Source organism: Phascolarctos cinereus, unplaced genomic scaffold (genome assembly GCF_003287225.1).
Source record: "Phascolarctos cinereus isolate Bilbo 61053 unplaced genomic scaffold, phaCin_HiC Scaffold_1;HRSCAF=81, whole genome shotgun sequence".
NCBI lineage: Eukaryota > Metazoa > Chordata > Mammalia > Diprotodontia > Phascolarctidae > Phascolarctos > Phascolarctos cinereus.
The window spans coordinates 220,476,807-220,504,739 of NW_027555514.1; the positions used below are offsets into that span (position 1 = coordinate 220,476,807).

Sequence of the window (27,933 nt, forward strand, 5' to 3'; positions counted from 1 at the left end):
CCTTTTATAATCCCTTTCTTTATCTTTCTTTCCTTCATAAGTCATTACATATGTTATCCTTACCTGTTTGTAAGTTCCATGAGCATAACAGGGACTGTTATTCTTTTTTTCCCATTGTATCAACAGTACTTAGAACAATTTCTCACACATAGTAGGCACATAATAAATGCCTATCTTCTCATTTGTAGTCACCCAAACAAAAAGCCTCAACCCTTAAGAAGACTCCCTTTGATTTACAGTTTGAAAGGATAGCTAAGGATGGGTGTTCAATCTCTTTTTTTAGGCATCCTCAGAACCTATTATGTGCCAAGCACAGTGCTTAAGGCTGGGAGACACAACAAAAAGCAGAAACTGTCCCTTCCCTCCACAACCTTGAATTCTAATTGGCAAGAGGGCAAATCTGGAGAGTGGTGGCCAGGGAGGGGCACTCTGGTCTGAAAGGTAGAGGGTTAGTGATTGTACCCAGGGTGGAATAAATTGACATACTCCAGGAACAAAGGCACAATAGATTTGATCTTGGGTGAGGAAATGAATGGTAGAAGAAACACCAAATACTAAAGGCTTTCCTAAAAAGGTTAGGGGGTAAAGAAAGGTTACTTGTTATCATCATTATTTAATAGTTTTAGAAATGCTACTTAAAGTAGGAATACCAGAAAAAGAAATTTAGGGAATATGTAGAAGTAAAGAGGAAACAAAGTTATCATTACTTGCAGACAATATGATGGTTTTACTTAGAGAATCCTAGAGATTCAATTACAAAAACTACCTTCAATAAAGTAGTGCATATTAAAAAGTCCACAAAAATCAATAGCCTTTCTGTTTATTATTTACAAAACCCAGTAGGCAGAAACAGAAAAAATGTAATTCAAAATAAGTACATTTTATATATATACATATATATAAAATATTGTATCTGCTAGTCCAACAACCAAAACAGCCCCAAGACTTATATAAAAAGCCAGCTAAGTAGCATTTATTAAGTGCCTACTATGTACCAGGCACATAAGTTAAGTGATGGTGACATAAAGGCAAAAATCAGTTTCTATTCTCAAGGAGCTCACAGTCTAATGAGGAAGACAGTATTACAAACATTCATATACAAATAAGATATGACAGGCTAAATCAGAGGTAGTCTCAGAGGGAAGGTATGAAGATTAAGGATTGGGAAAGGCTTCTTTCAGAAGGTAAGACTTTAGCTGAGGGGCAGCTAGGTGGTGCAGTGGATAGAGCACCAGCCCTGAAGTCAGGAGGCCCTGAGTTCAAATCCAGCCTCAGAACAAACACTTGACACTTACTAGCTGTGTGACCCTGGGCAAGTCACTTAACCCCAGTTGTCTAAAAGAAAAAAAAAAGACTTTAGCTGAGACTCTAAGGAAGTCAGGGAAACCAGGAGGTAAAGATGAGGAGGGACAAGGTTCTAGGCATGGGAGACAGCCAGTGAAAACACTCAAGAGTCAAGAGATGATGGGGTGTCACATGTAAGAAACAGTAAAGAGGACATGTCACTCTATCACAGAGTACATACGATTGAGTAAGATATAAGACAGATAGGGGCTAGGTTATGAAAGGCTTTGGAAACCAGAGGGTTTTATATTCTATCCTGGAGGTAATAGGGAGCCCCTGGAGTTTACTAAATAGGGGTTGATATGGTCAGCTGTTCTTTTGACAGCTAAATAGATGTTTGATTGGAGTGGGCAGAGATGTAAGGCAGGGAAACTAACTAGCAGGCTATTGTAATAGTCCAGAAATGAGGTGAGGAGGGCCTGTATCTAGGTTGTTGTAGTGCCTGACTAAGGAGGTTATATAAAATGTTATGAAGGTAAAATAGAAAAGACTTAGCAACAGATTGTATATAGGGGTTGAGAGTTTTGTTTTTGCAAAAATAAAGGAAGACTTAAATGAGTGGAGAAATATTAATTACTTATGGTTGGGCTGTGCCAATATAATAAAAATGATATTATTGTATCTAAATTAATTTATAGATTTCGTATAATACCAATCAAATGACTAAGGGGTTATTTTGTTGATTTAGACAAAATAACATCAAAATTTATCTGGAGGAACAAAAGGTCAAGTATTTCAAGAGAAATAATAAAAAAAGAGAATGAAGGAGGCCCCAGATTTCAACTTGATACTGGTTAAAAAGTAAAAATGTTGGTCAATGGAACAAATTGAGTATATAAGACCTAGAAACAACTGGATATAGTTATAGTGTTCAATAAACTCAGGGACATTAACTGCTGGAGTGAGGACTCCCTGTTTGACAAAAATTGCTGGGAAAATTGGATAGCAGTTTGATAAAAATTAGGCTTAGACCACAGCCATATACCATATATTACAATAAACTCCAAATGGATAAATGACCTAAATATAAAAAGTAGTATCACAAAAAGCACTGAGGACAAAGGAAAGAGATATGTCACAACTATGAAAAGGGAGAGAATTCATCAATAAACAAGGGAGGGTGGTTATCATAAATGATAAAATGAACAATTTTGGTCATATACTATTGAAAACCTGCTACAAGTAAAATAAGTGCAGCAATAATCAGAAAGGAAACAGATGGAAAAAAATCTTTGTAGCAAATTTCTTCAATGAAAGTCTGGTATCTGGAATATTAAAGAGTTGACACAAATATATAATAAGAATCATTCCCCAATAGACAAGTGGTCAAAGAATATGAAGTCATTTCTAAAACGAAGCTATTAACAGCCATATTAAAAAATGCTCCAAATTACTAATTATGAAGAGCAAGACAACTCTGAGGATCCATGTCACACATCAGATTAGCAAAGATGACAAAAGAGGAAAAGAGCAATTGTTGGATGGTGGTGGAAGGACAGGCACTCTGAAACTGAATTGGTTCGAGCATTCATATATAATACTTACAGACACAGACTGTTTATGTATTATATATTTTTATATATACATATATGTACACACACACATGTATGAGCCAGCCAAGGCAGCTGGATAGAATGCTGGCCCTGGAGCAGAGGACCTGAGTTCAAATGTGGCCTCAGTCACTTACTAGCTGTGTGACTCTGGGCAAGTCACTTAACCTTGTGTGCCTCAGTTTAAATAGACAGGAATGGGTGGATTTAATTCAGGTGATCATTACATTTAGTACTGTGGGCAAAAATACCTTAGGAGAAATGAAGTAGCCCTCACAGTCAATAAAAGGGTGAGAAAAGGAGTGCTGGGGTATAATCTCAAAAATGGCTGAATGACATCTATTCGAATCCACTGCAAACCATTCAACATCAAAGTAATACAAATCTATGGTCCAATCACTGATGCCAAAGAAGTCAAAGTCGATCAGTTCTGTGAAAACCTACAACATCGTCTAGAAATAACATCAGAAAAGAGATGTCATGTTCATCACATGGGACTGAAATGCTACAGTAGGAAATCAAAAGATAACTAGAATAACAGGCAAGTTTGACTTTGGTACACAAAATAAAGCAGAGTAGAGACTAATATAGTTTTGTTAAAATAACTCACTGGTCATGGCAAACACTTTTTCAACAACCCAAAAGGCATCTCCACACATGGACATCACCAGATGGTCCATATAGAAATCAGATTGATTATATATTTTGCAGCCAGAGGTGGAGAAGCTCTATACAGTTAGTTAAAACAAGACCTGGAGCTGACTGTGGATCAGATCATGAGCTTCTTATTGCAAAATTCAGATTAAATTGGAGAAGGGAAAACCATCAGACAATATAGGTATGAACTAAATAACTCTCCTTTATGAATATGAAGTGGAAGTGATGATTTAATGATATGATGAAAATAGATTTAAGGGATTAGATCTATTAGAGTGCCTGAAGAACTCTGGACAGGGGTTCACAATACTATATAGGAAACAGCAACAAAGAACATTCCAAAGACAGAGAAGAGTTAGAAAGCAAAATGGCTGCCTGATGAGGCTCTGAAAATAGCTAAGAAAAGAAGGAAAGCAAAAGTTAAAAGGAGAAAGGGAAAATCTACCCAACTGAATGTAGAATTTCAGAAAACAGCAAGGAGAGGTAAGATTTTTCTTAAATAAGCAATGCAAAGAAATAGAAGAAAATAGAGGGAAAGACAAGAGATCTCTTTTAAAAAAAATTAGAGATATCAAGGGAAAGTTTCATGCAAAAATGGGAAGACAAAAATGGCAGGGACTTGACAGAAGTAGAAGAGATTAAGAAGAGAAGATAAGAATATACAGAACTATACAAGAAAGATCTTAATATAACTGAGATAAGCATGATGGTGTGGTTACTGATGTGGAGCCAAACATCCTGGAGAATGAGGTCAAGTGGGCCTTAGGAAGCATTGCTGACAATAAGGCTAGTGGAGGTGATGGAATTCCAGCTGAGCTATTAAAAACCCTCAAAGATGCTGCTGCTAATGTTCTACATTCAATATGCCAGCAAATTTGGAAAATACAACAGTGGCCATTGGATTGGAAAAGATCAATTTACATCACAATGCTAAAGAAGGGCAATGCCAAAGAATGTTCAAATTACCGAACAATTGCACTCATTTCATATGCCGGCGAGTTTATGTTAAAGATTCTGCAAGCTAGGCTCCAGCAATAAGTGAATTGAGAATTACCAGAAGAGCAGGCTGGTTTTCAAAGAGACAGAACTGGAGACCAAATTGCCAACATTTGTTGCATCACGGAGAAAGCAAGGGAATTCCATAAAAAAAAAATCTGTTTCTGCTTCATTGAGTACACTAAAGCCTTTGACTGTGTGGATCACAACAAAATGTGACAAGTCCTCAAAGAGATGGGGGTGCTAAAACATCATACTTGTCTCCTTAGGAACCTATATGCTGGCCAAGAAACAACAATTAGAACCAAACATGGAACAAATGATTGGTTTAAATTTAGAAAAGTGGCATGACAAGGCTGTATGTTGTCACCTTATTTAGCTTATATGCAGATCATAGCACGTGAAATGACAGGCTGGACAAATCAAAAGCCAGAAGTAAAGTTGCTGGGAGAAATATTAACAGTCATAGATATGCAGATTTTACCACTCTGATGGTAGAAAGTGAAGAATTAAGAAGCCTCTTAATGAGGGTAAAAGAGGAGAGTGAAAAAGCTGGTTTGAAGCTTATCATTTAAAAATAAAAACACCAAAAAACAAAACCTAAGATCTTGGCAACTGGTACCATTACTTCCTGGCAAATAGAGGGAGAAGAAATGGAAGCTGTGTCAGATTTTATATTCTTGGGCACAAAGATTACTGAAGATGGTGGCTGTAGCCATGGAATTAAAAGATGCTTACTCCTTGGAAGGAAAGCTATGGCAAATTTGGACAGCATTCAAAAAGGAGAGAGACAGTGCCTTGCTGACAAAGGTCCATATAGTCAAAGCTATGGTTTCTCCAGTAGCAATGTATGGCTGTGAGAATTGGACTATAAGAAAAACTGAGCACTGCAGAATCAATGCTTGCAAATTGTTGTTCTGGAGAAGACTTTTGAAATTCCCTCGGACAGCAAGGAGATCAAATCAATCAATCAATACTAGAGAAAGCAAGTGACTTAGACCACTCATTGGAAGGTAAAATATTGAAGCTGAAATATTTGGCCACATGAGAACACAGGACTCACTGGAAAAGACTCTGATGTTGGGAAAGAGTGAAGGCAAAAGAAAAAGGGGATGGCAGAGGATGGGATGGATAATGTCCTGGAAACAATGACCATGAGCTTGGAGAGAATTTGTGAGACAGTAGAGGATAGAAGAGCCTGGCATGCTATAGTCCATGCGGTCATGAATCAGACACTATTGAACACAATAACAAAGGTGCCAGGTACTGTGCTAAGTGCTGGGGATGTCTTGGTGACATCTCATTCCCATCTGGCTACTTTTGTTGTGGACTTTTTGGGCTTCTCCCATGCTCCCATTAAACTCATCATTAGGAAATCTCATCTTCCAAGATCCAATCAGCCTTGTCTATTAGTACCTTCTGCCCTTCTTATTGGAGAGTAGAACCCTTAATTCCTCCATTTAAGAAGGGGAATAGGACTGATGTCTCATTTCTCACTCACCAGCATTTATTGTGGCCTTTGGCTTCTCCACCATTCCATGTGAGCCCTTTCACCATCTTCTTTCAGCTTTCTTTTGTATGATTTCCCCCCATTAGATTGTAGTAAGCTCCTTGAAAGTAGGGACTTTTAATATTTGTATCTCCAGCATCCAGCACAGTGCCTGTAAGCACTTATACATTTATTGATTGACTATTTATTGACTGACAGACATGGTAGAGAAGTGATAGAACAGAGGTCCAGAATCAGATATGCATTTTTTTGGATGTGGATGATTTCTTGATATGTTTTGCCTGATTACATAAATTTGCTATAATGGAGGGCTTCCATTTGGGGGCAAGGGAGAGGTGAGTTGGTATGAAGTACATTAATATGGAAAAAGAATATTAATAAAGCATTTTAAAAGTTTAATAGTAAATAAAATAAATCTGTCACTTGGATTGTATTGACACACAGTCAAGTATCTGGATAAAACAAAATTGAAAATATATTTTCGAAGTAAAGTATTTGGGCATTTTAAAATGTCAAGGTGCTTTTTATCACATAACTCTAAGTCTTTGACAGTAAGGTTGGCCAGTATTTATTTCTAGACTGCTCCTTAATTCTAAGAATTCCAGGAACATGGGAACAAGAAGTAGCTACAAGTGGTTTCTTTGGAAACAGCCTTGAAGAATACTCTACTTAGTATCAATAGTGTTAAACCAGCAACTAAGGGTAAAATTTCAAAAATGAAATGGAATAGAAGACTTAAGCATTTCTGAAGAAAAGACCCCCACTGAATAAAAACGTTGAAATGAAAACTCAGACAAGAGAAAGCTAGAAAGGTAAATTTAAGAACTCTGATCAATGCAATGAGTAACCATGTCTCCAGAGGTGAGGCATGTTATCCACCTCCTGACAAAAAAGTGATGGACTCAAGGACAGAAAGAGATAGATATTTTTGGACTCAGTTACTGTGTGGATTCATTTTGTTTGACTGAGGCATTACAAGTTTTTTTTTAGTTTTTAATGGAGGGGTGGAGGAAAAAGCAGATTAGCAATTATGATGCCAAATAAAGTGGGCCATTGAAACATTTTTTAAAAATGCATAGAAGAAAACAAAAACAAGTATAGATAAGCAAGTTGGTTTGGAAAGTAACATAAAATTTATCATTTAAAAAAAGCAAGAAGTATGAAGCAGAGATTCATAGTTTCATCCATAATCCTCTGTGTTCTGTATGGAAAGGCTCATTTATTGGGGGAGGGGATTGTTTTAAGTTAAAAATTTTTAAAAAGGAAAAAAGGTTCTGTGTACTATTTAAAAATTAATTGTGAAGGCTGGGCACTGAGGGTATGAATGGCTGACCAACAGAAACTCAGAAAATTTCTGTTGTGACTTAGAACATATGTGAGGTCGATAAACTTAACTGGCTGAGACTTAAGGACAAACTCTTCCTCTATCAGGAAAATCTCCCAAATGTTTCCAGTGAATTGAAATTAGGATCTTGAATATATTATTGCTCAAATGTCTTTAATAATATTTTTGGTAACAAAAGGTGAAAACTTTTGTTACCAAAAAATATTAAAGGTACCCACTTTGTTATAAACAAATTATCCCACAAAGCTAATGAACTGGAAAAAAAAGCTAATGAACTGGAAAGCCTGATTCCTCCTCTCCAAAAAAAAATCTACTTTGAAAATGATACCAAATCCAACTATCACCAAATTCTCTTTCTGCCAGATGCCTTACATTTGTAAATATATTTTTAATGGCATTAGGAACCTTTTCAATATAAACTGCTGTTAACATTTGTAAGCTATGACCCAATAATTATATTGTGTATGGTCCAGCATATTATAACATGGTTGGATGTAATGAGCTACTGGTTGAAGGTCAGAGAAATCTACTTTGGTTTAAAGGGAACCGTTGTCTTCAGAAGTCTCTCTGTGCATCTAAAACAGAAAGTTACAGATTATTTTTTAGCAAAGCAATATCAGAAAATAGTAAGAAAAAACCAATTATTTCTACATTTAAATGTTATTGCTTTCAAAGAATTCTCAGTCCTATAAAACACTTGCTCTTATATTTACTGAAACCTACATTGCAGGTTGGTGCAGTATAACAGGTATACTTGTAACTTAATATTAATAGTGTCTTATCATGGCAATTAACGTGGCTTTCTAATTTTAAGTCACAACTGTATTCATTCTTTCAACATATATTTATTGATTTCCTACTAAGTATGAGGCACTATATTGGGCTCTGTTCCTTAAATTTTCATATAGATGTTTCAAAAGGAAGTGAGAAATCTGTATTTCCATAATACTGCCATATACTTCTAGAGAACGGGATTATGACTTTAAAAAACACTTTAAGAATATCAAAACCAAGTCAATACATTTGGGAGAATGCTGAGGTTAGAACCTAACAATTTCCCCTCTTCCTATACTTTACTCCTTCCCCACACTTAGTTCCAGACAGATTAAAGGTGTAACGCCATGAAAACTTTGCTAATTTTTGAATGCTTACCACTCTTTCTCAGAAGTTCTCCTTTTCTGGACTTATCCAGTTCTTCCAAAAATTGTTCAAAACTTTTCACATAGGGAGCCAGACTGGTCTTCTTATAATCTAAGGGATAAATAAAAGGTGTTCAACTCAAAATTTTAGCATCAAAGGCATCATGATTGTGGTCATGGAGCCTATGAATGTTCTTTAATGTACTCCATTCCTGTTTGATTGACTGCTTTCATTGTTATCGTAGTAAAAGGCAAAGTCAAATTACTATTTATTTGAGATTCTTCCTCTTAGAAACTTTGGCTTCCAATAGTAGGTTTCCTAAAATAGCAATATTTTTTGGGGTGATCAGGCCCATGATTTTTGGAGACATTAGGACTGTGATGCCTAAACAAAGAATATACTTTTTTTCAAAGTACATGAAGCAAAAGTTTTATGTTGAATTCTCTTCTCTTTTACACTACAATATGTGAGTTGTACATGTGCAGGGAAAAAAATCTACTTTGGAAACTTTCGGCAAAGAAGGAGTCAAGATGGCTTGCAGGTCTATCTCATATTGGGTTTTATAGTGGTCTAGGAGTATCCCTGAAGAAATTCCAATTCTCACTTAAGCAGGCTTAATTTACTTTTTTTCCCCAGTGAGGCAATTGGACTTAAGTGACTTGCCCAGACTCACACAGCTAGTGAGTGTTATGTGTCTGAGGCTGGATTTGAACTCAGGTCCTCCTGACTCCAGGCCAGTGCTCTATCCACTGTGCCACCTAGCTGCCCCCAAGCAGGATTAATTTAAAACAAAATAAAACAAATATGAAACATCCGCAAAAAGTTTTTTGTAGTTGTTCAGTCTTTTCCGTCATGTTGGATTCTTCATGACCTCATTTGGGTTTTTTTTAGCAGAGATAATAGAGTGGTTTGCCATTTCCTTCTCCAGGTTGTTTTACAAATAAGGAAATGAAGGCAAACAGAGTTAAGTGACTTGCCCAGGGTTATACAGCTAGTGTCTGAGGCTGCATTTGAACTCACATCTTCATGACTCTAGGCCCAGAACTCTATCTAGTGCCACCTACCTGCCCACAAAATGTTCGGGGACCTTCATTTATTCATCTAATAGATGAATGAAGATGGGTATCTATCCGTTCTACATTAATGACTACTGTTTTGGAATGGTGGCACAAGGTTCCCAAAATACGGCTTCACTGAAAAGTTAGATAATATAATAAGAAATCTGCATTAAAAAAAAAATCTCAGTGAATTTTCCTGATCTTAGTTGACATACCATAGGAATAACTGCTTATCATTAATTGTAAAAACAACCTCATTAAGATAATACTTTAAGGCTTACAAAGTACCTTCCAGATAACAACTCTGTGAGAGAGTAGTATAAGTATCATAATTCTCATCAAAGGCTAAGTCACTTGGCTAGGGTCTTAACATCTAATAAGTTAGAGCCAAAACCTCACTATAATCTAGCACTGTCATAATGAAAAGGTTTTCTGAGTTTTAACTATTATACCACAAAGCTTGTTAGTTTTGGCCTTAACCTTTTGAGTCAACTCAGGAAATGTTTATTGACTAGCTACTAAGTATCCAGAACTGTGATACAGTGCCTACTCTAAAGGATTTTAATTGGAAAAACAAGATGTATACCTCTGAAGGAATTATCTGATTAAAGATCAAAATCAGTTGAATAGATAATAAGTGTTACAGAAGCCCAGATATGGAAGACATCTGTAGAGACTTAAGTGGTTGAGGTGGTGCTAAATCTGTCTTTTGCCTTCAGGTCAAAGGCATTCTAGGTGAGGAAGCACAATTGATTTAGTCATTGTGGCATAGTACTGTTTGATAAGCATATTATAACCACAAAGAGGCAGCTAGGTGGCTCAGGGTATAATGTTGCACTTGGAGTAAGGATGATCTGAGTTCAAATCCTGCCCCAGACACTTACTGTCTGTGTGACCCTGGGAAAGTCACAGATTCACTCGGCCTGTTTCCTTATTTGTAAAATGGGGATAATAATAGCACTTATCTTATAGATATAGGATCAAATGGGATAAAGTGTGAAGCACTTTACAAATCTCAAAGTACTATATAAATGCTAGTTACTATTATTATGGACCTAGGTTGTAGGTTACAGAGCTGTAAGTTCTCCTTTGAGGTCACCTAGTTTAACCCACTCCTTTTACATATGAAGAAACTGAGGCCCAGAGAAATTAACTGACTCATTAAAAGTCACAGAACTAGCAAATGATAGTACTGGGATTTAAACCCAGGTACGCTGCCTCCAAATCCAGTGCTTTCTCTTGTATGTGCTGCTTCCATAATTCATAAGCAACATTCCTGACAAAGTCACCAAAGCTCAGCTTACACTGTCCAGAGATGGGTACTTCACTAAAAATCACTAAGTCATTACTATTATACCTCCTAACAAGGCAGTCCATCCTATTTTGGTATAGTTCTAATTGTTACACAAGTCCTCATCTTGGTTTGAAAACTGCTTCCATGTTATTTCTACCCAGTGGTCCTGGTTCTATCTTCTGGAGCTACACAGAATACACATGTTCCGTCTTTCACGTAATCCATTTAAACAGCTGAAGACACCTATCAAATTCCCCTCTAAGTTTTATCGTTTGCAGGTGAAACATTCCCAATTTTTTCATCTACTACTGCATATGGTTTTCAGACCCTTCACTATAGCATAGTTGCTCAAAGTTGAATACATTATAGTTTCATGTCTGATTTCCCTAGGTTAGCTTTTTTCTCCAAGGGTTGAAAGTCAATTAAACTAGCTACTATGAAGATGTCATTTCTAATGAAACAAAATTATCTACCCTCTGGAATTGCCATAATAAAAATCTGAATAGCTGAAATAATACCAGGCGGAGTCCACTGGCCCATTTAAAATTTATCCTTCTTCAATACGTACCACTACATGTTAAATGTATTAGAGTTGCAAAGGGAGTAAGTTAAGATTTTATAGAAGAAATACCATTTGTCATTGGGCCGGGCTTTAAAGAATAACCTAGAATTTAAAAAATGCAGGGAAGCCATTCTAAGCAAGAGGAATGGAATTAGTAAAGTCAGTAAGATGACAGAGTCAAGAATTGTCCAATTAGGCCCCAGTGTGGAGTACATGGAAGGGAATAATATGAGATAAACCCAGATATATAGGCTGGTGCCAAATTGTGGAAGGCCTTAAATGTAATGTAGAATAGGTTCAAAGTTATTTGACAGGCAGTAGGGGGCCACTGAAGATTTCTGAGTGAGATAATCAGAGATCTTTGAATACACAGATTTATTTTAAAAGTAATACCAAGGATAGATCGAAAAGGGGAGAATGTAAAGGTAGAGAGGCCTATTAGGAAGCTACTTCAATAGTGCTGGTGGATGACCAGGATGTTGAATCGACAAGGTGTGATAAGTGACTGTTTTTCCATAACACTAATTGGTGATGTATTACAATGAAATCTCCTTGATTCTTTCTTTGTACTAGTGCCTAGCACTGGGGATGGCATATAGCAGGCACTTAAAAAATGCTTGTTGATGCTATGATACCATTATTATTGTTATTAAGAATTCTGATTATGGTGAGTCTATACATATAGGACTCTACTATGAGGAAGGTGAGTTACAGGGAGGCACCCAGATATTACTGACCTACCTCTAGTATGACGCTTGGTGTCAGGTTCAGCTTCATTTTCCTTGTCCCCATCATCTTCATTAGTGGAGACCATATCTAATTCATGGCAGATCTGGCTACAAATAAAAGAACTTCAAAGTTGGGTCTAGGTTGTCATTATAACATAACTACTTAATTAATAGCTATATTATACACCATGCTGCTCCTAAGTAGCCACAGACACAGGAAGAGATCCAAGTAAGCCTACTCAGAACAGAGGTTTCTAAGAAAATTTAAATAAAGGGCAGACGCTGATATATAACACACCTTATAGTAGGAACGATGAATGGGTCAAATTGATCCACTTTCTGCAAATTAATAGGAACAGAAATACGACCTACAAGAACCAAAATAAACAAACAGCTTTAACTCTTTGCAGTTAACAGCGGACAAATCGTTCAAATTTGCCTGTTACAAGAAATTATTCAATAATACTCTACTAAAAATAAAATGGGAGAAAGCAGAACTAGAAGCATTTTGAGCAATGTTTAGAGTTGTTATACAACAAAGTTTATAAAATAATGCATAGTCGGTACAGAGAGAGCACTGGCTTGTTCAACAACTCTCTGAACAATAAAATAAAGGGTATCACTTTGAAGTTTGAAGTTAAATTTCAGACAACTAAAGAGGAAGTACTATTTGAATCTACTACCCAGAGATGGGATAGGCTGAAAATAGCCTCAAAAAGTTTAGATAAAATCATGAACAACAGAGCCCTAAGGAGTTACTCCAAGGGAAACAAACTTTGAGAATGCACCAACTCTAAGGAGGAAAACCACATCCCACTATAACATATCTCTGTCAAAGGCGGGGCATTGTGCTGGGGGGGCTGTGGCTATTCCCCAGTATGGCAATTTTCATTTTCATTTCAAATTCACACTTTGGATTCATTAAAATAACTAAAAAATAAAATCTAAAAATGTCTTTTATTTTAATTAATTAATTTATTTAAAATAATTTAATTATTTTAATTTAATTTAATCTATTTTAATTAAGAATCCTAACCCTGCCCCTAATTAGAAGTATAACAGTGGACAAATAACTTGATCTCTAGGGTTCCTTCCAATTTGTGAATTCTGATATTAATACTGTGAATAATAGATCCATTTAAAAAGTACACAGAGGGTCAGCTAGGTAGCACAGTAGATAGAGCTCCAGCCTGGGAGTCAGGAGGACCTGAGTTCAAATCCGGCCTCAGACACTTGACACTTAGTAGCTGTGTGACCCTGGGCAAGTCACTTAACCCTGACTGACTCACCAAAAAAAAAAAAAAAAGTACATAGTGGCAATTGTTTAGTGGATAGTGTCTGGCACATTATGGGTACATAATGTTTTTTAAAATTTAAATCTGTTATTATTTAATTGATTTCAAAGAAAGATTTTTAACTCAGTTACCTCATGGATTACTGACTAGATACCAACTCTTCAACTTTTCTGTCTCCACTCATAAGACCTTCTTGCTAAAATAAGATGTCACAATATAATTTTCATTTCCTACTTGTGTTTATTTAAATTTTACCTGTTTTAGGATGAACGCTGAATGGACTCTTCAGTAAATGATTGATCCCTTTGCTAACGTTGATATCCAGCCGAGGAAAACAGTAGTGTAGCATGATCTCCCACTCTACCCAGGGTCCAAATTTCTCATTTTTGACAGCCTTTTAAAAACAGACAGAAGTCCAATGTGACAAACAGCAGAGAGTCTTTTAAATTATTTTTTTCTTTTTTTATCTGGTTCTGTGATTTCACTGGTATAGCAAACTCCTGATGAAGAATTCTGTACCAATGAAGATAGATATCTGTTCTACAACGTCCAGTCTTAAAAGACTGCATAGGGCACGTATAAGGTCAGCTTAAGGCCATGTATCAAAATCACGGGCCAGTATGGCAACAGGAGGACTCAAACCTGATCTTCCATATTGAGACCAGCTAGGCCATGCTGCACCTCTGTTTGTTTTTGCACGGCAGAAATGACCGGCCATTTTCAACATACTAAGAAAAAAAATGAGTACTCAATAAATTATATTGATTTCCCTTTCCAAAACCAAGTATTTTAGTGAAACACACCCGATTTGTGCTCACTGTTCTCTTCAAATGTTCCCAGCGCTGGACTGAATTATGACACTTCTGGAATCCTTGCTGAAGTTCAGCATGAATAGGTGACAGGCAGTTAAGGAACTGGAACATTAACTTATGGCACAAATAAGGTAAATTCCAAAGCGGATTTATACAATGGATCCTCATTAGAGGGCTTAAAGTTTGCAGATATTTAGGAGGTAAATGCTAATTTTTTAAGAGTTACAATTTTTAAAAGATTATATACATATAAAAATTTATTTAACCATTAATGCCCCCCCCCAACATAATGATGGCATGCTAGAAAGCATTCCTAATGAAACAGCAACAACCCAATCAGTTTTTATACCTAGACAAACTGCAAAAAGAGCTTAGGATAAATTCCCCTGGATCTACATTTTTTTTTACTTCATTTAGTTACATAGAAGAAGCAATATTCCTAAACAGCCCTAAATTTTGAGGGAGTGGTAACTTCTAAAGAAAGAATGTGATACTATAGCATATTGACTTTTAAGTTGACTGGATTTTCTGAATGTCAATTTTTTGTTACTATTCTTACAGTTCCTTAGGAAATGAAGGAAAGAAATTCATAGGGAAAAAAATACATTAATAAACATGAAGCATAAAAAGGACTAAAATAGGGCAGAAAACAGTTATTCACAGTATCACAGATGAAGACACCTAGTTTAATAATTTTTTTAGAAAGGATATATTCAGGGACAAGAGTTAAAATTTTATCCCAGGTCTCTTTATTTTCAAAAATATCTTGACCAACCAGGGCATATTCTTCAAAATATTTTTCTACTATGTTTATTGATTTTCTGTAGGAACAAAACCCACAAATCCCTTATCAGTAATATACATACACACATATGGATTCTATTATTTATTGGGATTAGTTATTCAATTTATCTATTATTCAATTTTCATTGAATTGATGTTTAGATTTGCAAATGTTAATTAACTGTGTTAAAGCCCACAACACTGTAGTGTCAGGAGTAGCCTAAGATAGGACAGCAACCTAATCAGCAGTAGCAGAATAGAGAACATAATTCATAGCTTTAATTTTAAGCAATCTGCTTTAATCACCTAATAGCATTTTAAAAGGCAAAAGTAGAAACTGGCAGAATAAAAATAAAAAATAGCACATATGAAGTATGTTTCTATGAAGTACGGTCTCAGAGAACATGAAGAAAATCTTGAATTACACAGTGTCTTTTTTTAACAGACCTGATGAAAGGATGAACCTTTGTACTGAGATGAACCTTCTTTCTCATCTCTTCTCCGCCCTGAAAAATAATAAAAAGAACTGTTTGTGTATTAAATAGTACAAGCAAATTTAAAAAATTATTCAAGATGTTCTATTATTATTACTATTGTTATCTGTAACCATAAGGTTATAACAATACACAAAATGTTGATTATATTCTTTCTTTAAAATTGGATGCTTGGAAGCTATTTAATATGCTGTCCCAACACCTGCAGTTTTATCTGGTAATTTCACTTGACACAAATGAATAGGAAAAACAAATTAACTTCCATTTTTACTATAACGGTAAAAGCTTAAATGTAAGTTTGAAATATCAAATTGTCCCTTAAGAGCTTTCAAATAAAATCAGCTATTATGATTAAAGTTACTCTAGAATGGGATACTCTAAAGGATGTACTTATCATAATAAACATAGTAGCAAGCTTTTATTTTCTGTACTCCTACATATTCCAGGGTTAACAATGTTTGGCATACAAGTAAATTTCAATTGCAGTTAAGAGTACCATACCTTTACAAGACTTAGATATTCTACTATCCCAGAGCGTACTGCTGAGGACAATTTTCTGACTGTTTCATCACAGACCCAGCAATGAACACCTCTCCTTCCAGAATATACCCAGAGGCGATGTTTAAATCCAAAGTCCTCTGTGGGGAGAAAAATTGGGTGTTTTTTCCTCTCCTAATAATCTACACATACCTTCTTAAAAAGAAAAGCACTGGTCTGTACAATGTTTGCAAATGGCAATTACCGTAACACTCCATTTTTCTATTACATGTTTAAGGATAATAATACATTTGCATATCTTGAGAACTAATAAAAAAAGATGCTATGGTAGTATAAGGACAGCTAGGTGGCAAAGTGGATAGAACACTGAGCCTGGAGTCAGAAAGACTTATCTTCCTGAGTTCAAAAGTCACTTAACCCTGTTTGCCTCAGTTTCCTCATCTGTAAAATGAGCTGGAGAAGGAAATGGCAAACCACTCCAGTATCTCTGCCAGGAAAATTCCCAATGGAGTCATGAAAAATTGACACGACTGAAATGACTGAATAACAACACAGTAGTATAAACTAATATGCTCAGAAGAAAACTATTAATCTAAAGAAGTTTTCTCTTCTGTAATGAAGTGAAATATAGTTCCAGAACCTTCCACCCAATGGAACCCAGCAGTTATATTTTCTGGAGCTATGCTGAATAAATCTAATCATTCTTCCTATATTTGAAAACAGCCTCAGGCTAAGCATCTTTACTTCCTCTAGTCATTCCTCACATGACACTTTTGAGTCCTCTCACTGTTCTGGTTGCCCTTCTCTCTATGTGCGACAGCTTACTGCATCTGTCCTAAAATACGGTGTCTAGAATTCAGAAACCAGCTAAGACACTTTACCTTTTAGAGCTCTGTCTATGATGTGGATGGCCATTGTCATAAGGGTCCAGCATTTAGAACATATATCTGCAGAGCTGAAGCAGAGTGACCATTAGTGACTGACTGCAAACGGAACCCCTCCATCCAGCTCTGAGGTGTTTATGTCCTTACCTACAGCATCTCCTCACATCATCATAGTCTGTCATGTCAATGTCAAACACCAGTTCTTTTTCCTGAGCTTGAAAAGCTCCTAGCTTCACTGTATTATGCTGAATGGGCTGTGGACAAGAAAAAAATATCCTATTAATTTCAAGCGAGCATTGTCACTTGTTCTACTACTAACTACCAGATATAGAAGAGTGGCCTGGCCAAAATGAAGAAGCCACAAATATTCAGGTTAAATCAGTGAAATTGCATTAATTTGGATCTTACAAATTAGGAGTTTGTGATAATTTAGTGAAAGTTGGCCTTGTCTACTTTTCTACGATCTATTAAAAACAGGGTTTGAGGAAAATGATAAATGTTGGAGAAGATGTGGGAAAATTGGAGAACTAATGCATTGTTGGTGGAGTTGTGAATGGATCCAACCATTCTGGAGAACAATCTGGAACTTTGCCCAAAGTGCTATAAAACTGCATACCCTTTGATCCAGCAATACTACTACTAGGTCTGTATCCCAAAGAGATCATAAAAAAAAAGGAAAAGGACCCATAAGTACAAAAATATTTATGTTTTTTGTGGTGGCAAAGAATTGGAAAGTGAGGGGATGCCCATCAATTGGGGAATGGCTGAACAAGTTGTAGTATACGAATATAATGGAATACTATTGTTCCACAAGAAATGGTGAGCAGGCAGATTTCAGCAAAACTTGGAAAGACCTGGATGAACTGAATCTGAGTGAAGGGAGCAGGACCAGGTGAACACTGTATACACAGTAACAGCAACATTGTACGATAACCAACTTTGTTAGATTTAGCTCTTCTGAGCAACACAATGATCTAAGACAACTCCAAAAGACTCATGATGGAAAATGCTATCCACATCCAGAGGAAAAACTATGGAGTCTGAATGCAGATAAAAGCATACCATTTTCTCTTTTTCTGTTTTTCCTTTCTCATGGTTTTCCCCTTTTGTTCTAATTCTTCTTTTACAACATGACTAATGTGAAAATATGTGATCATACATGTATAGCCTACATCAGATTACATGCTGTCTTGGGGAGGGGGGAAAATTTAGAATTCAAAATCTTATAAAAGTGAATGTTGAAAACTAAAAAAAAAAACCAAAACCAAAAACAAGACACCTCCCCCCCCCAAATAAAACACTTATTAAATGCCCACTCTGTTAGAGTACTCTGCTAAGTACTGGGAGATGCAAAGCTTAATAGACATAGCCCCTGCCCTCACAGAACTTATAACCTACTAGCTTGTATATGACACCTATATAACTATGAGATAATAATGACAATAACTTAACATTTATATAACTCTTTAAGGATTACAAGTACATTCCTAACAACAATCCTGTGAAGCAGATAGTTCAAGTATCAAAATTTACATTTTACTAATGAGAAAACTGAAGCTAATTAATGAGAAAATGAGACAATATGGTTCTGATTCTGACTACTGTACTTACTACCAACATGACCTCAGGCAAGTCATTTAAATCCTCTACATCAGCTTCCCTCTCTGTAAAATGAGGGTGTTAAATCTTTTAATCTCTAAAGTCCTTTTTTAGCTCACAAGTCCTAGATCCCTGTGGTCACAATGCTAGGAAATTTAGTAGCCAGGATTTGAATACAGGTCGTCTGACTTAAAATCTAGTGCTCTGTCTACCCCACCATGCTACCTTTCAGTTCTCACTTCTCAATCTCTTAAAAATGGACTTTCAACTCCACCTGCAGGTTGGATGACACTTTCTAGTGTTGCCCCTTAACTGCTAAATTCAATGTCCCTTTCTCTGTCTTCCTTCTTCTTGACCTAGCTGTTTCAATCATCCAAGGGAAAGATAATGAGGGTCTGACCTGGAATAGTGGCTATGTCAGTAGAAAGAGGGGACAGATGTGAGAGATGCTGTAGAGGTAGAAACATAATATTTGACAAGTGAGTGATATATGGAGTGAAGGAAAGAGAGACGGCAAGGTTTCAAACGTGGGTGATGGGCAGGATGCTGGTACTCTCAATAGAAATAGAGGAGTTTGGATGAGAGGAGGGTTTTGGGAGAAAGGTAATAAGTGCCATTTTGGACATACTGATTTTGAGATGCCTATGGAACATCTATTTGAAATGTTCAAGAGGTCACTGGTGATGCTGGACTTAAGTGGAGAGGAGGTTAGGGCTGGGTATACAGAGCTGGGAGCCATCACCATGGAGATAATTGAACCCTTGGGTGCTAATGAAATCACTAAGTGAGAGAATGTATGGAGAGAAAAGAGTGCCTAATACAGAGAACCTTGGAGAATATCCAGTTAGAAGACAAGAGATGAATGAAAATCCACCAAGGGAGATTGAAGAGTAGTCAAAAAGGTAGTTGAGTCAAGAGAAAGCAGGGTCAGGACAACACAGAGAGGAGAGATTAGGTATCCAGGAAGAGAGGATATCCAAAAATGTCAAATGTTGCAGAGAGGTCAAGAAAGATGAGGATAGAGAAAAAGCTACCAGATTTGGCAATTAAGAGATAACTGGTAACTTTGAAGAGAATAGTTTCAATTGAGTGAGAAGTCAAGGATAATGAAGCTGAGAGGCAGGGAGATTGGAAGAATAGTGGTGCCCTCGACAGAAAAAGGGAAGGGTTTTGGGGGAAAAAAAATACCTGTTTATTTTGTGCTATTTACTCTTTCTTTCCAAAAAATTAGGCGTGTGTGTGTGTGTGTGTGTGTGTGTGTGTGTGTGTGTGTAGAGGGGAAGGTAGTAGTCCCTACTAACTAGACTAACTAGTCACTGCTTTGGAGTTTAGAGCATGTATACCCTAGGGCAGGCCTGTAGGCTGGCCTAAGGATTTCCTGTACGTACAAAGGATGTTTTCCTCTACATTGTTTAAGGGCTGCCCCAAATCCTTTGGTGTATTGCAAGCTGCAGTAACCTGAGGGCTGCAGTTGTGTTCTATGGCGGTAGCCACAAGGTGATGGGGGTGATGGGGATGGGGGAGTGGGAGAGGGAGAGAGATTAGGAGGTAGGGACACCAAAAGCGGTAATTTTGCCTGCTTAGCAGCTAAGGGTACCTGAGTAACTTAGGTTATAATCTTGAGGGGCCCATGGCTAGAGCAGCGGCATCGGAGGTCAATGGAGGAAGAAGGCAGAGTGAGAATGTTGTAAGGTATGGAGGGAGAAGGGAGAGGTCATGTGTATGTAGGGTGTGGCTGTATTGCAGACAAGTCCTCATTTGGCTAAGGGGGGTGGGGGTGGGGAGGAAAGTGGGAAGAGCATGGCAGGTGACTTATCTTTCCACTCTCGGATTAGTTGGTCACACATTCCTTGGCATTAAGTCAAGGTTCTCTTGGAGTCATTGGGAAGCCTCTACATTGGAGTCCAATGGCCTAGATTATTGCAATAGCTTCTTAATTGGTCTCACCCGCTTCCAATCTCTCCCCCTCATCAAACCATCCTCTACCCAACTGCAAAAGATATTCTTAAAACAGAGATAGCAAATATCTTTAAAATATTTTTCTCCTGAGAATAAAATGCAAATGTCTCAGCCTGTCACTTAACATTCTCCACAATCTGGTTCCTGCTTATTTTTCTAGTTTTATTTTATATCAGTCTCCTTCACCCAATCTCTTTTCCAGTCAAACTATAATGCTAGCTGTTCCCTACACATATTCTGTCTCTGGCCTCCATGCCCTTGAACAAGTAGCTCCCAATGTCTGGAATGCCAAATCCTCTCCCCCCCTTAAAGAATCTTCCAGAATTGAGAGGATGCCCATCAACTGAGGAATGGCTGAGCAAGTTGTGGTATATGAATGTACTGGAATACTACTGTGCTATAAGAAATGATGAACAGGCTGACTTCAGAAAAACCTGGAGAGACCTATACGGTCTGATGCTGAGTGAAGTGAGCAGAACCAAGAGGACTTTGTACACAATAACAGCCACATTATGCGATGACTAAGATTGTTGAACTGAACCTTTCTCAGCATTATGAGGATCTAAGACATCTGCAGAGGCCTCGGGATGGAAAATGCTGTCCACATCCAAAGAAAGAACTATGGAAGTCAAATTGCTATCACTTATTTTTACCTTCTGTTGAGTTTTGTTTCCTTTCTGATGGTTCCTCTTATTGGTTTTAATTTTTACTTACAATTTCACTAATGTGAAAATATGTTTAATAGGAATGTAAATGTAAAACCTATATCAGTTTGTGCGCAGTCCTGGGGAGGGTGGGGGCGGGAGGAAGGGGGGAGAAAAATTTTCAACTCAAAACCATATGGAAGTGATTGTTGATAAATCAATAAATTAATAAAATTGGGAGAAAAAAAAGAATCTTCCAAAGTATAGCTGAGGCGTCACCTCCTACTTAAGGCATTTCTTGATTCTCAATTATTAGCAATGTCTCCCGCATGAAATTACTTTGTATTTGCTCTCTTGTGTATATTTTTTATTTTCTCAGGAGAATGTAAGCTTCCTGAGTGTAAAGATGGTTTTGTTTTTGTATCTTGCACACCCCTAGCACAGTGCCTTACACATAGTAGGCTCTTAATAAATGTTTATTGAGCAATGTAAGTGCAATAGAGATGTAAAACACTAAAAATCTATTCAAAAGCAGAGAAAACCTACTTTTTTGATGACTAGGGGACCAGGGAGGGATCTGCATAGGAGAGGGCACTTGAGTTAAGCCTATTTGATTACTGTACATACAAGTTATCAAACGGCATTTTGTTAAAGATATTTTAAAATTTAAGGGTTTTTTTTTTTACCAATTCAGATTTATTCTGAGGAAAATAGAGTTCCTTTTATTATCCCCTCAAATCCTATGGTCTTTGAAAACCAACCTTCTAGTCAACTTTATTAAAGGTTATAAAGAATAGGACAGACTAAGCGACTTAACAACAGCAACTCATGTCAATTTGACCAATTCAACTTTCAATTCCTAAGAAGTCAGCAGTTCAGGGCAGTGAGTCTTCTCCAAAGTAGAGATGGGAGTACTCTGGGGATGCAGAACGACCTAAGGGAGGTGGGCTTTGTCACATCCCACCCACCAATCACAAGGGCTTATCCCCAAGCCAAGCAAACCTCTCCTGACCTCTCCAAGCTCTCCACAACACCTCTGGCACCTGTCCCTTTCTCTACTCACAAAGCCTAGTTTAGGCCCTTATCACTTCTTTCCTTGACTGGTGAAATAGTATCCCAAATGCACCTCTACTTCAGGTCCCTCCATAATGCAATTCATCCTCCCCACAGCTACCCTAAAACTTAGGCCTGACCATGTCACTCCCTTCTCACTCCATTCCAGTCTAATGAACTTGTAAAACTGGCTGTGGTTGTTGTGCCCCTTTAGCAACATCGTGAATATATCCAAAATGTTTACCTCGACAAGGCTGGGGGCCCAATACATACTTAGTAAAAATGTGCGGACACTTACTCTGTGGGAATACACTGCTCCAATATCAATTTTGTGTGGATTCAATTTCTGAATCTCCTTTTCCATCTCACTTTGGTTGTTGAAAGACTGGTAGCGAATGTATATATCATCTTTCAGTGTGAACGAAAACTCCCTGTGCTGAAAATAATTCTTTACCACTGCAAAATACAAATTTCACTTTAAATTTATTTAGTTCTTTTCATCTTTCAGCTCAAAGTAGACAAGACATTAATCAGTCGATAAATATTGAGGGCTTACTATTCAATTTCATTCAACAAGTATCAGTTAAATGTGCAAAGCATTATGCTAGGTGCTGTAGAAACAAAAATGAAAAAAAAATTCACATGTACATAGAATTGCAGTTTCCTTGTTACTTATGGGGAGAAGGGGAAGAGAAGAGGTAAGAGAACTTAAAACAAGGCAAAACTCCAGGAAGAGACACTTATAAGGAGACCTCAAATAAGTATTCCAGCATGGTTACGTCAGTATGCCTACCTCTGTGTTTTAGACATGGACACAGTAAGTTAAAGAGACTTGTTCAATCAGTCATTAGTTTTAGTCTAGATTTCTAATGACATTACTTCCTTAAGCAGGCAGAATGCAGTGCTACACACCAAGTGCTCCCCACTCGCCAATTGTAAGATACAGGTTCTACCTAGTCCCAGGGTTTGTTTACAGAAAACCAAGTGCTGATTATCAGGATGTGACAAGAACAAGACATAATTGATGCTTATGTGCATTTGGGAAAAACAAATTATTAATGCTAATAAAGTATATTTTAAGTACATAAAAGGCAGAAATCAAGCTTAACTAATATGTAATATATGGATTGACATGAATGCTTTTACTTGATCTATGCCAGATAGTCATGTGATTACAATATACAAGGAAGAGTGGGAATTCCAAGATGCAGAATGGTTGGAGGATGGCACCCTCATGTGTTCTTTAACTTTCAGTAATATTGCATCATCAGAAAGTATTAAATCAAAATTTTTAAAAATAACAAAGCATATTCAATCTCCCTGCTCTGACTGAAAATGCTTTTATGACAGCAAAAATATTTTATGAACTGTTAATAAAATTAAAATTATTTGAAATATTGTTTATTTTATCTTGATCTCATCCTTTAATTAAATACTACAGTTATATAATTTACAAATAATTAAATATACATATGTGGGGAGAGGGGAGATTTCACCTCTTATGCATATTTGCCACCTCTGACACCGGGCAACTTAACCTCTCTGTTCTCCAGGCAACTCTCTCAGACTGACTGTAAACCCTGCATCTGTAGAGGGAGGGGAGTTCACTACAACAATGAAAGCACAGACCTAGTACCTATTCCTATCCCTATGTTGGGGAGCTGGTCCTCAAAAATTTTTTACTGCACAGGGTGCATGATTTTAACAAATTTGGAGAACACTGAACTAGAACATACAGATGAGGGAATATCTGAATAATTCTCTTTTCAGAAAATGAAAAGACAACAATAAACACACCCACTAACGCTTAAAAATGATAAGAGCAAAACCTGAAAAAATACACATGGGAAAGAAGATTATTAGGAAACAAATTTGCTAAAATTAACATGCCTAACTTTGCAAACAATTCGGATTACATATATTACATAAACAATGGCTTATGTAAGATCATTCTCATTATTTATTTGAATGTTTTGGTTGATGTAAAAAATGAAGAAAAAAAGATTTATCTTCTCAGTTCCTCAATGGGGCTTTCTCAGGATTAATATTTAAGTTTCATAGGTTGTATTAGATACAGGAAGATGTTAAGTCCTGTTCCTGGTATAGTGGAAAGAACCTTGAATGTGGAGCCTTGGGATCAAATCCTGGCTCACCTGGTCACTCATGTGACTTTGGGAAAGTCACTAAATCTCTCTGGGCCTCAGTTTTCTCATCTGTAAAATGAGAGGGTTGAATTAGATGATTGTGAAGGTCCTTTTCCCTTCTAGATCTATGAAGCTATGATCCTGGAGAATTTCTCTCCACAGATCAAGGGATCAAAATTCCATGCCAATCCTCTCATTTTCTCAGTGAGTTAGCAGAAGGTGGATTAGAACCCATGTCTCCTGGTTTCCAGATCCCCAGGACTTCAATGCTGAAACTGAATAACACCTCCCTTTTCCCCCAACTCTGAGCAGTAATACTCAATAGATGCCTCAGGGGACAGGGGGTGGAATTCACAAAATCTCAGAGGTAGATGGGACCTCAGAGGGCATCTAGTCTGACGCAGAACTAAAACAAGAACCCAGTCTACAACACAAATCAAGTACTCATCCAGCTTTTGCTTAAGGACCATAAGAGAGGAGGGACTCACTTCCTAAAAGCAGGCTATTACTTTTGGAAAGATCTAATAGGAAGTACTTTCTTTTCATTCCAGGCTTAATCTCCCTCTTCAACTTTTACCTGTTGCTCCTGGTTTGGTACTCTGGCAGCAAGCAGAACAAGGCTACTCTAATCCAATCCAACAGAACTCATTAAGTAACTGCAACGTGGAAGGGGTGAGAGGCAGCACTGAAAAGTGAGCACAGCCAGGCCCCAGAGTCAAGAATGTTCGGCTTCTTGTCTTGCCTAAAACAATCTTCTCATCTGTGTGACTCTAGGCAAGCCACGTAACCTCACTGTTAATAACAATAATGATGATGACAGCCAACATTTATAGAGTGCTTCAACAACAATCACGATAATAACTAACATTTATATGGTGCTTCAACAGTAATGATGACGATGGCTAACATTCACGTAGTTTCAACAATAACAATAATGAAGATAGCTACCTTCTACAGAGCACTTCAACAACCATAGCTATTCTACATAGAGCTTCGCCAATAACAATAACGATAATGATGGCTAACACATAGCCCTTCAACAATAACGATAGTTAATATTTATGTGGCCCTTCAACAACAACAACGATGATGATGGTTAACATTTACATAGCGTTTCAACAATAATAGCAATAAGGAAGATAGCTAACTTTTATACGGTGCTTCAACAATAATAATGATAGCTATTTATGTAGCGCTTCCACAATAACAATAATGATGATGATGATAGCTAACATTTATACAGCGCTTCCTATGTGCCAGGGTCAAGGAGGCCAGGGCCCAGAAGTGGGGTGACTGGGTCACTCTCCATAACTGGAGATGGCTGCACCCCAATCCCGGGCTCCCCCCACCCACCCCTCGGCAGCTACTCCCCCCTCCCCAGGAGCCCATTCCCCGGTCACCTCCGCCATAATTGAGCCAGCGATAGTACTGGGAGAAGGGGAAGAGCCTCCGGTAGTAAAGCTTGAGCAGCTCGGGGAGCTCGTTGGGGTCAAATGCCTCCATGAGCCTCGGGGGCTTTGCCTGACAGCACCACTGGAGGGAAGAAAAACCCCAGCCTCACAGTTTGGCGGGAAATGGGAATTCTGAGTCTGCGTCACTACGCAGGCGCGCCCAGGGCGCGATGGGAAAGGGTCTTTCGCGGGGCCCGCTGGGACTTGTAGTTCCTGGCTCTGTAAACTAGAGCGCTCAGCTTGTGCTCAGACGCGCTAGAAGGGAGAAGGAGATGTCCCCTTCTCTATCATCCATGGAGAGCTAGAGAGACTCGTTAGAGATGGAAAGAGTTGGAGATCACGCAGTCCCGCCCCGTTATTTCACAGAGGAGGGAAATGAATTACAAAAAGCGTTAAACTGAATATGGAAATATGTTTTGCATGATTTCACATGTGTAATTGATATCACATTTCTTGCCTGGGTGGGGAAGGGGCTGGAAAGAGGGAGAGAATTTGAAACTCAAAATTTTTAAAAATTAACATTAAGATAAATAAAATACAATTTTTTTAAAAAAAGAATCCTTGGCCTGCCTGACCTTTGAGATGAGTTTGAACTGAAAGAAACGAGACCAGGAGGAAAGTCGTCAGCAGTCAGCAGTTCAGCGAATATTTATTATGCTCCTGCTGTGTGCAAGGCTCCAGACTAGGCACCAGGGATCGTAAGAGGGAAAGGAAATAATCCCAGCCCTTAAGCAGCTGGTGTTCTATAGGAAGATAGAGCACAAAAGTAAATGCAAAATCGGAGGAGAGAGAGACAGGGTAAAAGTGCTGGTAATATTTAGCAGTTGACCGGACTTGGGAAGAGGGGTTGTATGCTGGACACATTTTTAAATTTAATCTGCATTATTAACATTTTCTCCATTACTTTCTCGTGAATCCATCAGTTTCTTAAATCTAGAGTCTTGCTAATCAGCAAAACCACAAATCAAATGTTAAAGTGTAGCTTTAGTGTAAAATTCTCACAATGAAAATTTAGCAATTAGCTATAGCAAGACTTCAGTCTTCAGCACACCCCAAGAAAAAGCACTAATTGCTAGGTGTCGGACATTTTCCTTTAAGGCTCAGCTGAAGTACTCTCTCCTTTACAAAGTCGTCTCTGATTTTTCCCTCCTACCCCCACCCCAAGCAATAAATGAAGGCCTAATTTATAGCTTGCTGATTTCTGAGGTGTAAATTCTTGCAAAGAAAATTTAACAATTGACTCTTCCAAGTCAGGTCTCCATCACACCTGAGGATAAGCACTAATTAATTGCTTGAGTACTTGGAGAACAGCCACATTTAGGAGGAAGAAAGTACAGCAAAATACGTATAATTACAAAGAAAGTCGATTATAATGAAACTTGGTTGTCAAAATTATTGAAAATCCCAAAGGCTTAACTTGGGGTCCAAATACCCTTCAGGTGGTTCATGCATAGATTTCTCCAAGTTAAGAACCCCTCACCTAGATCAAACCTTTCTGGAAACTCCATATTCTCTTTGCTTTTGTGACATCACTCTCTCCTTATTCTTTTTCTTCTTTCTGTTCTTTGATCTTTCTGATCATTTCTTCTGCTTTGTTAGATAATCGTCCTCTTTCTTCCTCCTAAGTGTGGTTGTTCTCCAAGACCATGTCCTGGGCCTTCTTTCTCTACAGTCCCTTCCTTGGTGATCTCATCAACTCTTCATAGATTTAATTGTCTCTAGGCATATGTAATCCACGTCCCATGCTCTCCCTTTAATTTCCTTTAATGACTTCAGGCTCACACAAATTGGGTCCAATCCTGGAGGCTGACCCCAGGAGGATCAGTTTTTCTGTCTTTGGCTCACTGCCACTTCCCCAAAAGTGGATTTCTAGCTCCCACACCAGCTTTGAAGCCATCAAGTGTGCATCAGGAGAGTTTAAAAAAAATTTCTAGAAAAGGAAAAAGATACAAAATCTGGCAGGAACTCATAAGCAAATATGGAACACAAAACACTCAAGTAATCCATCACTTCCTTCCAGAAGGGAACTGGATTTGGGTTTCTATCCATGCAATACTGACATTCTCATGATTTCCTCTTTCTTTCTTTCTTTTTTTAATTTAAATTTTTTTATTTTTTCCATATGCTTTTGAG

At 37.6% G+C, this 27,933-nt stretch overlaps 1 protein-coding gene across 2 annotated transcripts; it reads right to left on the reverse strand.

The window, feature by feature from the left end:
* Window positions 1-804: 804 nt before the first annotated feature.
* PRIM1 (DNA primase subunit 1) lies at window positions 805-25,955 on the reverse strand. Of its 2 annotated transcripts, XM_020990077.2 has the most exons (13): window positions 25,750-25,955; window positions 22,504-22,661; window positions 17,098-17,204; window positions 16,948-17,021; window positions 16,070-16,206; window positions 15,522-15,580; window positions 15,003-15,112; window positions 14,283-14,374; window positions 13,735-13,873; window positions 12,483-12,552; window positions 12,198-12,292; window positions 8,555-8,653; window positions 805-7,977 (listed from the first exon to the last, which is right to left on the reverse strand). In XM_020990077.2, the coding sequence occupies exons 1-13, from the start codon at window positions 25,850-25,852 to the stop codon at window positions 7,958-7,960; spliced, it is 1,263 nt and encodes a 420-aa protein (XP_020845736.1). In that variant the 5' UTR covers window positions 25,853-25,955; the 3' UTR covers window positions 805-7,957. The 2 variants fall into 2 exon arrangements, with proteins under 2 accessions (XP_020845736.1, XP_020845737.1); XM_020990078.2 differs by lacking the exon at window positions 22,504-22,661 and having other exon boundaries at window positions 25,750-25,842.
* Between the last annotated feature and the right edge of the window lie 1,978 nt (window positions 25,956-27,933).